General features: G+C 51.8%; 1 protein-coding gene across 1 annotated transcript; it reads right to left on the minus strand.

Moving 5' to 3' along the window:
* Nucleotides 1-3207: 3207 nt before the first annotated feature.
* On the minus strand, nucleotides 3208-10792 carry TBC1D13 (TBC1 domain family, member 13; the record flags this gene model as incomplete). The annotated part of the gene is made up of 10 exons (XM_010149847.1): nucleotides 3208-3630; nucleotides 4584-4641; nucleotides 4841-5001; nucleotides 6521-6684; nucleotides 7379-7586; nucleotides 8187-8346; nucleotides 8505-8587; nucleotides 9855-9954; nucleotides 10229-10290; nucleotides 10752-10792. Coding segments are annotated over 10 exons (1103 nt in total), but the record flags the coding sequence as incomplete, so codon positions are not given.
* Nucleotides 10793-11083: the final 291 nt, after the last annotated feature.

The raw sequence follows: 11083 nt of genomic DNA on the forward strand, positions 1-11083 counted from the left end.
ACAGAGCCAGCCGCTTAGTTAAAGGCAGCATTATAAAAATAGTGTTTAAAAAGAAGCGTAAAAGGAGTTGAGTGATGAAGTGTTGGCCATACCCTGTTCCGGCAGCGCCTTCCAGACAAGGCAAAAAAAGACAAGTGTCACTTGTTCCTCCCTTCCGGGGAAAGGGCATTTAGAAGAGCGCTCCCAAGGGCTGCAAGTCACCGACACTCGTTAAGGGAAAACAGCCTCTGCCTTCCCCAACACCCCAGACTGCCCCCCCCAGCAGCTTCTGGCCTTCATTCCGCTCGCTGCCAAACCCAACAACGCTAGGTGACACCACGCAATTCAGACTCCAAGTCGGTGTTCCACGTGACCACCTTCAATGGCTTCATCTCCAGCAGCATCCTGGTTTATCTCCCAGATGAAGACGGATCCCCCTTCCCCCAGCTGTAGCTGTAAGAGCTCTTTAAACATCCTCTGCTTAGGCCCCTACGAAACAAGGGGTCCCCCATAACACCCCCCAACCCGAGGAACTGCTGTTCCAGCCAACCTCGCTGCTCCCCAGCGCACCGGGGTTCAAAGACAGGGAAAGATGGAAACACTTCAGGGTGGAGCTGCAGTTCCTGGGCCACACCAGCAAGTAACCACTAAATAGCATCTCACCTCAACAGCAGTCACCAAAGGCCTCTGAGGAATGAAGCCCAGGAAACCCATGAGGAGATTCTAGAGCTGGTAACGAGACCTTTTCTCCCCTCAGAAAAATCTGGTTTCACTCTTAAAGAAAGGAGAAAGCCTTGGAGTAAAGAAATGGATGTCCCAAGGCACTGGAAAAGTACAATTCCTCCTTTCCAACCACAGGAGAGAAGTCCTACCACACGGGAGGGGATAAGGAGGGACCTAAACCAGCTTTTCATGTAATAACCAGCCTGTCTGGGTAGGTCAAAGTTGTCACAAACGTCTCTCCAAAGAGGAACTCAACCCGTTTAGCAGCCATAGTCTGGATAAGGCTACAGAATTTACCCCAGAGACCCTTCCCAGGCACCAAAGCTCTCGCTGCATCCCATTAAACCCCTGCAGAGTCCCTTTAAAAGCACCCCCCATCACCCCCTGAAGAGAAGCAGACGGCCCGGTGTAAGCCCTTCAGCACCCGGGGAAGGAGACGACAGCCCGACACCCGTACCGACAGCGGCCCGCACTGCTGCTTCAGTAGCCACCTCCCCGGTGTCCTCCAGAGCAACACCTGGCTCAGAGCTGGGCAACCCCACTCCAGGAGGCCAACACGCTACCCTGACAACAAGGAGTAGTTATCTACGAGTAATGACCTGATCCCGACTTGCCTGCTGTCTCCAGGCTTTTTAAGGAGACTTCTAGGTGTCTGGAGCAGGAAGCCTCACGGCTGCTCCTGTTCACAGTGGGCAAACACAGCGTAAGGGAACCCTGCACTTACCAGAGGGACCCCAAACAGCCCAAGTATTCGGGGAGGCAAGAGCAAGGCGAGCCTGTACGTGGGATGAGGGCGCTACAGCAGTGTTCAGAGCAGTTCCGAGGCAGAAGCGTTTGGAGGAGGTGCAATTCTCCCCAAGAATTCGACACTCTGGTTCTACACTGGTGCCTACCAGCTAGCTGTTCGGCCAACAAGGCCCGACTACCAGCCTCTCGCAGAGGGTACCTGAGGGCTGAGACCACAAGACCACCCGGAACAGCTCAGCGATGCACGGCAGGAAGAACATCCATCCGGTGGTTAGACAGGATGCTCCATCACCAAGCTGCCCTGGCCTATCAGTTCCACATTTCTTGGAGGAAAACACTACCCTCTGGAAAGGATTGCAGCAGAGAGGGATTGTTAGCCACAGGTATTAATTACAGATTGTTTTAAAGTCTTCAGTTGCTCTTGCTGCACCACAGCAGCAACCGCTGCCTGCACCGGTGCCACTCGAGCGTCTTCTGAAGAGGCAGAGAGATGGCTTGGGATTGCATGCACCGAGGTTCTCGGCAACCTCACCCCCGTGAGAATCAACAAGGCCTGTGAAGAACTGGCCTAGAGTGAGGGAAGTCACACCAGTAAAAAGGCTGACAACATCCCTCCTGCTGAGGTGATTCTAGGCCATCAGCAGCTGAAGCAGATCTTACAAAGACTGACCTTTAACAAATCAATACCCATAAATACCAAAAACTGCAGTGTCAAACAGCTATGCAGAGGTGAGCCAGAAAGAAAGGGAAAAGCAGGCTGGATTAGTGTTCGCTCAAGAGCTTCTGCACTACCCCAGCACCTGGGTGCCGGCAGTTTCTCCCTCTAAGGATTACAGTTTCTGAGCAGCTCGACACCGCCGGCAGGTTAGCAGTTCTCTCCGTAGTTTGTCTTAGTGTTCACCTGCTCCACTGTGTCCGAAATGCAGCAGTTTCCTCTCTCCGGAGGGCCAAGCATCCAACTCCGGACTGTGACTCCAACAGGACCGGTACCCCAAAGCGTGGATCAGCCCCAGCAGTCAGCCAGTGACCGAAATGCCCACTGGATTACACCAGGAAATGACTCTCACTTGTGGGTCAGACCTGCACCATGTCTCTTCCTGGCAAGAGGTACCACGAGACAATATCAAGGTTACTGTGACCAGAGCTTAGGCAGGGTAATGTCAGGCAAGCTGCTGAGGCAGAAAACCCCAGCGCTGTGCCTGTACGAGCCCCTAGACATGGCTGTCTTCCCCGCGTGCAACTGAATGCCCGTTTCTCGTGTTTCAGAATCCTGATGGCAGCTGGACATGCTCCACTTCAGCGCCAGGAAAGCAGCCCGAGGCCTCTCTGCACCAATGAGCTCCTGCTCCGAGGCTGTGCGTAACAAGGCCCGACTTCACGCTTCGCTTGTCGATGAACACCACCGCAGCCTCGCTTTCAGAGCGGACCGTGCTGATAAGGCGATTCTGGATCCAGGCAGTCCCAGCGCACAAAGCCGCCAGCTGTAATCGTGTCCTCCCACCTCAAGGTCTCCTTCCCAGGCGAAGGGGTCCAAACTGCCAGATGTCAGATGGCAATCACCAGAAGCTGCTGCAGTCGTCTTCTCTGCACATCCCAGGGATGGCCAAGTGCAGACAGGAGAGGAATCCAGAAGCTACTTGACTGGCAGGATGCGTGGCTCCACTGGAATACGTTCTGTTCATGGGAGGAAGGTCCTTCTCGACTCACCCACCAAACCCCACTGGACTCAGCCCGTCCTTTCCCACCAGATGGTACTCCGTGCGTTACTTCCATGATCCAGGAGTCCATCCCTTCAGGGATATGCAGATGGTGGTTTCTCTCTCCCCAAACTTACAGTCATTAAAAAAAAAGATACAAAGAACTGCTTTTGGCAGCATAGAGGCATTTGAGATTTGAAAAAATCTGGAGTGCAGGACCCAAGTAGACGGGGAAGTAATCAGTCCTTGACTTAATAAATAGAGTAGAAGGAAGTCTTCAAGGTGGCCAGTGGCCCAAACACAAACTCCCAAGTCCTGCAGAGACCACTAGGAGCTTTAACGCCCCATGCTGCCTGGGGACAACTCCTGGGATCTGCCGCCATACAGTTTCTCCAACACCTTTTCTTCGGCTCAGGGACTATTTGGAATCTTGAAGTTCCTTTGCCTTCTTCAAAATCAGGTGAACATCAGAGATAGGATAATCCTGTGTCAAAGAAACGAAGGGATGTAAGTGACTACCTGGCACTGTAGTGCGTTGTTCCCCCCGAGCAGGGCAAACCTTGGCAACGGCATTCTGGCATTTGTAACACCCTGCCACCATCAGCTACTCCCCTAACAGCTAACAGCTTCCCGTTCTGTAACTGATCGAGCCTCAGCACCCTTCCAGCAGGCTTTTTTTTTTTAAACTTGTCCTCCAAGGGCAGAGCCAGCCTGCTCACAAGGGCTGTCCTCACACCAGGGAGCCTTATCAAAGCCAGCCTCTTGCACAGCACAAAGCAGGAACTGGCAGAGTTGGAGATATCCCACTGCGTAGCGCAGACGTTTTCAACCCTGGGCTCCCACAGATCTCGCGACTAAACAAAAGCCTCTGGCCAATAAATTTAACGGTTACTTCGGGTTTCACAGCTGGGAAATACTGATTTTCTTTGCAAACCCAAAGTAGTCTCTGACAACTTCTCCGTAGGCTGGAACGGGCACACAAGCCAAGGTGCAGCTTTATTTTCACGGCAAGGCTTGGGCTCCAGACGGCTGCACCATGCCGCACCAAGGAACGTCACTCTGAAAGAGGGCCCACGGCCACTGCAGCACTGAAAAGGGAAACGGAGATCCACCCAGAGCTAAGCTGACGAAAGGGAGAGCGTACAGCCGCCTCCTGCACGTGGAAGCGCAAACCCGGCTAGCGGCGCAGGGAGTGGACACAGCACCGCCACGGAAGCGGAAGCAGACACGAGTTCAGCTTCCCGGTGGGAACCGCAGCACGCCAAGACTCGCGCTTCCAGTACTGAGCCTGCTGTAAGGCCAACCTTGAGATTTTTCTGCACGCAACCATCAAAAATGAGGGTTTTCTCTTCAGCCAGGCACAGCCCACCACCCCCTCACAGTACGATTTCAAGACCCTTCAAATTGCTCCCTCTGCCAACTGTACTTAATCCTTACCTGCAGCAGCCTCATGTTCAGCGTGAAGTCTCCTTCCAGCAACTGATCCCGGATTAGTCTGAAATACGGAAACAATTCCAGCTACTTTTGACTCTTTACAGAGGAACTTTGAAAACAGACGACACTGTGCCTCTGCACAGGCTTTTGAAAACGCTTGGGTGAACAGTGACTAAGCCATTCAGCAGATGCCACAGCACATGCCTACAGACGGCTCCTGGATCCGCGGGTTGAGGTGAAGGAAAAAAAAAGCTACTTACGTCAACATGGCACAACAGACGAGCAGAAGAAAATCAAAGCGCTTATCATCAGCAAAGAGGGAGTCCCAGATACGGATGACATCTGGCAGCAGGAACTCTTGGGACAAGAGCAGCGTCAACCAGCGGAAGGCAAAGAACTGGGGTTTGATGTTCTGTTCTTGCTGTCAGACATGCACCGGGCAAAGAATGAATACCTGCGCTCGGCCAATTGCCTACGAGAGACGCACCCCATGTTTCCAGCCCCATCTCCGCCCCGACACAGCTCCAAGCTGCCAGCTCCTACTGCGGCACCAGCCACCTCGCTGCCTCCTTGGAAGCAGGTCAAGCTACACGGGAGATTTTCAGTGCAGCCGTGTTCCACGTCTACAGATGAGCCAGCAAACGCCCCTCTGCCCAGGACACGGAGTAAGAGCAGCTTTTCTTTAAGCACTATTTGTGTTAGTTCCGTTAGGCTTGCCAAGTAACGTTAACGTTCCCGTCGGAACGGCATTTTATCTGCAAAGCCGCAGCCCTCCCCCCTCTAGCAGAGGCACTGTTTTCTCAGTATTTCCTCTCCCTTCCAGAAGCTCCGTATTTATCAAAAAGGTTTACTATTCACAAAAAGAAACAAGAAAATGGAACAGAGGTCACACCGATGGGCAGAAACACACTGTAAGCACTTCCACCCTGAAGCTTTCTTGTTTCCTGGTGTCAAATCCAAGGGACCGTAAGTTTAAGGAAGGTCAAACGAGTTCAGGATCCCGATGATATTCCTAAGGACCAGCTGCTGCATGGCCAAGACCATTTCCTGCTGGCCAAACAGTAACCCGTTTAGTTTCTCCTCACTGATTCAGCCCCCAGCCAACACTGTGGGTTGTGTCCCCATGCTGACAGCCCGTGTTTTGGATTAGAAGAGAAATATTTCCCACGCAAGAAAATCTCAGCGTGGCTTCGTGACCGTTGGAGTAACAAGAATGGCTTTCCCTTCCAAGTTCTCCTTGGATTTCCACACCAAAGGGCCTATAAAACCTACAGATGTTTTCAACAGAAGCTGCCTTCTAGATGTCCTACGAACCCCACGCTACCCCAGGGCACTCAGCCTCTTGCAGGAAGGGGAGCAATAGAATTAGGGGGCGGGATGGCTTGATTTACGCTGACCTCCGGAATGATCTCCACGCAGCTGAAATTAGGGCTGTCAGGGCATCCGGTGACAACAAAGTGTTGGGGGGTGGGTTGGTTTTTGGTTGGTGGTTTTTTTTTTTTTAAAAAAACAACGGAGACACAATTCCTGTAACCTCCAATTCCAACTCTACAACAAAACTCACATTTTTCCCAATGACTAGAAGAGAGTAAAGACTCCAGCTCCTACTAGATCTCAACCCAGGTGACCAGGGATCATGGCCAAGTCCCTCCAGACTCGGAGCTGGCAGCTTTGCAACAGCTATTGTTTGCTTTCACGGTCAGGCAGGGGAGGAAAGCCTTGCTGTGTCAGCTCGCTCCAGGCTTACTCCAAGGAGAGGTTGTTTCAGCTCACAGATAAGAGAGCCCCTGTGCCCTGTAGGCAAAGCCCTTCACACACCCCCTCAGCCCTTTTCTCCAGGCACAGTAACAGTTTAACAAAACTGGTTGATGTTTAAATGCACTCCTAAGCTCCACTCCTCACATTCCAACCGAGACCCAGAGAAACACCCAGCTCCTCACCAGTTTCAAATACAGCTCCACATCTTTTTCCTTCAGGGTGGAGTAGACCTTCTCCATTTTGTAGGTGATACCACACTGAGAATCATCCAGGCTCTTAATGAAGTTGTCCCGAATTTCGGCCATTAGATTGGTAAAGCAGAAAAACGTGTCTGCTTCAGCATGTTCTGGGGGAAAAACCGAAACAAAACAGAAAGATGATGGAGAAATAGAAGAAGCATCGCTGACAGAGACACAGAGACTTAGAACTGTTCTTACTCCACAATAAGGCTGCTCCACGGGATTCAAATAGAAGATTCCACAAGGTCTGGGCTTGCTTGGTCTGGGACAAGATGGGTATGCTTCTCTTGTTACTAATGTCTACAGAGCCACTACAGATACAGACCCCGTGTGCAACACAAGGTCTTCACGACACGGGGTCACAAACTAGTTATCTACACCCACGAACACCACCTGCGCTCCCTGCTATCAGCACATGCCCTCGGAGCCCCCGTGAAGTAGAAGCAACAGGCAAAAGTACTCTCATTCCATTCTTTTTTTTTTTTTTACCAGGTAGATACAGGACAAGCAAACAATAGCTTCTGAAGAGATTTTAAGTTTCAAGAAGTGCAACTTAGATCCATGCAAAACAAACAAAACCCACCCAAAAATCCTCACTTCCCAGGTCCTCGCCACTCACAGCCCATTCAGTTTCTATCAACTCGCTGCGGTCCCCAAAACTCCTTGTCTCCTGCCGTGTTTGGGTTTCAGCTCTGATCAATCAAGGGGAGCTGTCTAAGGAAAGTCTTATCCCCAAACCAGTTCTTTATGCAAAGAGCACGCGGTACAATCACCGTTACCAAGCGGTCAAGAGTCTCTCACCCTTCCACTCGCTGTTAGGATCTGTAGCAAAGGTGTAGTAAAGAGGCCCCACGATTTCATTCATCCCCTGAACGTATGCTATGCCGGGGTTCAGCTTGGCGTAGATGAACAGGATCCGCTCCACCACTTCCCAGTGAGCTTCGCAGCCATTGGGCAGAACTTCATACTCGCTCAGAGAATTGGGTGTTGTTTTAAGAGGGGAGCTCACCTGAAGAGCAAGGCAAGACTACGGCTGATTCGGGATAACCAACCGACGCGGACAGCTTTGCACGCGCGACAAGGATCACCGAATTGCTGCACCACCTGGTACCAAAGCACAGCAGTTCCACTTTCATACTCCTCCTCGTGCTGCTGACAGATCTGCTGCGGCAGCACTTCCCCAGCAGCGTGTGGCACTTGCACCTTAACGCTCGTGAAAGAGGAAAGAGACCACACACGTGCCAGCACTACCCAGCTCTTCTCCTAACCGCAGGTTTACAGGATCCGGTTTGGGAAGACCATGTAAATTCAGCTTCGATTAACGAACCTTTCAGCGTTTTGTTTCTGTACAGAAAGGCACAGGTCAAGGATAAAATACTCTGATCTTCCTGCAACTCCAACTTCTACTAGGAGTAAGGAAAAAATAACCCTTAAACATACCTCTAACTCCCTGCCAACCATCAGGCACATCAACCTCCAAAGCTCTCCAGCCACCAGGATACACAGTATGTGCCAGGTTGTTTGCCCAATTCCACCACACACGCAGAGAGAAACACCCTTCCCCTTATCAGCCCCCTTGCCCCAGGGCCAGCCCCCACCTAGACCTCACATTTGTGACCCCACTGCGGTTTCGCGCCACCGTCTGCGACTTGAGCGTGGTTTGCTCCACCCGCTTGCGCAGGGTCTCAAACTCATTCTGGGGGTCCAGGATTAAAAGGCAGGGGTAGTCCGTTGGGCGCTGGAAGAACGCCATGTCAGGGTACAGCCTCCTAGGACGGACACAGAAGGAAATCGGGCGTAAGGAAAAGGAAGCACACGCCCCAGGTTGCATGGGAGGCTCAGTTTAATATTAAACTCTGTTTTCAAAGTACAAAGCGTTAACCAAACCGCTCGGGTTCAGAAACCCGAGTCATTCCGCCTCACGCACCTGACATCTTTGTCTATCTGGAGAAGCACTTCGTTATCCTTGAAGTAAGTATTCCATCGACTGTCTGGGTTTGGATTGAGAGGCTAAAGGAGTAACCAACAGAAACACAACAAGCACGTTTCACATGTGTCAAAATCCTCAGTAAACAGACCCATTTAACCTTTCTGCTGTCCCCGTCACCCAGTACCAGCACAACCCTAGGACACTGGGTCAATTGTTTCCTCTCACTCCCCACCTTTAGTGTTGTTTCTTCAGCGTGCAGGTTCACTCAGAGAGGCAGAATCCCTTTTCACCTGCCTTTTAATCATTTTCTTCCCAAATCAAGTCTCCTGTCCCGTGTCCACAAGATTCCCGACTGCAGCTCCGACCTGTACGCCGGAGACGGTCTTTGTACTTGGGTAAGAGTTACCCACCCACACAGTACTTGGGCGTCGTGGATATTCGTTGCAAGATTCCCCCTCTCTCCCAGCTCTGAGAAGGCTGATTAAGCACCACTGTTGTGCCCAGGAAAACAAAAATATATATCAATAAGAACAGCCTATCTGACCAGTTTTCCAAGATGACAAACTTAACTAACCCCACACACACACTTGCCTCTCTCCAGATCAAGATCCGTGCAAACCGAGAAGGGAGGAAAAAGAAAGAAAGGCAACATTCCAAGAGATTCAAAGACCCCTGAACCCGCAGCGTGTGGAGTGTTACAAACAGGCGGGTTGTACAGCACCAAGGGCCCCAGGGATCGCAGCGGCACAGGTGTGCTGGCAGAGAATTAACCCTCAGGACCAGCCATGGGAGCAGCTGTATCATTTTACAGTCTCTTCTGAACAGCTACTTCACTCCCTCCCCCAACACACAGAAGGAAAAAGCCAAGGGATGCAGGAAACAGTTAAAAAAAATCCCCAAAGCAGCAGAACTAGAATACAGAAGCCTCCCGCCTTCCATGCCACAGTCCAAGCTGACCCTCCCACCTCTCCTGTGTCTTCTGTTCAGAGTAGCCTGCTCGGAGCCCACCCACGGACCTGACTTCCCAGGAAAGCAACTCTTTGCTAGAGGTACCTCGCATGAATCCCTTTCCCCAGGAGACCTGTAGCCAGGGCAGCTAGCCCCGGAGGAGGGGAGAAGGGATTTGCATAGCTGAAAACAGCTACTGGTGCTTTGCAATAATTTACACCGAAGGCTACCGAGGCACAAGCGCCAGGCTGGTACCTAGGAACCGTCCCTCCTGCTAGCAGGGCAAAGTTCCCGCAGTCCAAGAACAGAGCCAAGGGCAGCCCAGGGGTCGGGAATCCAGAACAACGGTTTATGGCTCCGGGGAGTTTTCTGCAACACTAAACACTTCACAGCACTTACGTGATCCTCTAAGGTCACATCTTCCCTTGAAACACCCAGATTGGCTTTGGCGATCCCAGGCTGGATAATCATTTCCTTTAGGAACTGGGAATACAGGTCCCTTAAAGAAGAAAAGGGAAATTTGCAATAAAGCAGACGATTAAGTCAACGTAAGCCCCCTGACTGAGTTCAGATCGGTCTCTCTGTACCCCCCTGCTCAGGCAGAAGGCATTTTTCTCTTCAGTTGAATCCGCCAGACCCAGGAAGCAGCCTGCAGAACAGTGCATTCCACACGAGAACAATTCATTTTAAGAAGATACTTAATTATTTAAGGAACCAGTCTCCTTCTCTGCAGGCATCATCAGACACCAAGAAGCAAGTACCCATATCCTCACCTCTGTTTCTTCAGCAAAGAGCTCCATAAGGCTTTCTCCAAAGGGAGGTAGTTCAGAAGTATCTGCAGAAGAGAGATGCACACAAATTACTATTTGGAGCACGAGTTATTATACCTGTAAGATGAGCAAACCAAACGCAGCCGCTACAGCTGGCGCTCTGAAAACGCTGGGAGCTTTCTCCAGAAGGCCTAGTGCTTCGCCAAGCAACAGTCAGGAATATTTCAGGGACTGGTTTCCAACACAGACCTACGTGTAGGATGGATCGACAGCAAACCTCTCCGAAACGCACCCCCAGCTGAATACGGGGAGCTGCTCCCCTGCAGCTCTGCCCATCACCCAGAGGCCTGCGCCAGGAAACGCCACTGCGGTCGCACCAGTGCCGATCTCCACAAATCGCTGCCCGTTTGCAGCGGCATTTAGCCTCTGGATTTTGTGTTTGCTTACACATCTGAAGTGCCCCAGAAGACTGAAGGAACCCAAAGCGTCGCTGGCAAGAAAGAAAAGCACCCCAAGCAAAACTCACCTTCCAGCAGAGACAGCGCAGCCCACCATCGAAGGGAATTCCTGTGGAACATGGGGAAGAGAAATGACTACGTTAGCCCCGTTCTCCTCCTCTCCCTCCCCAGGGGACAAGGATTTTTCACAGGGATGCTACGGGAGTTACACAGTGCCACGCTTGCACAGGGAGCCTGCGGCAGGCTGGAAGCAGCAAGCTGGGGACGAGCAGACCCAGCGATGGAACCCACAGCCACCCCAGAGAGGGGGAAGGAAGGGCTGGTCTGGAAGTTTGTGGCTGGACCCCAAGGCCGATGGGGACGGCTGCGGCCTGGTGGGGGGGAGCCCGGGCTCGCAAAC

This window comes from Eurypyga helias, unplaced genomic scaffold (genome assembly GCF_000690775.1).
Source record: "Eurypyga helias isolate BGI_N326 unplaced genomic scaffold, ASM69077v1 scaffold32120, whole genome shotgun sequence".
NCBI lineage: Eukaryota > Metazoa > Chordata > Aves > Eurypygiformes > Eurypygidae > Eurypyga > Eurypyga helias.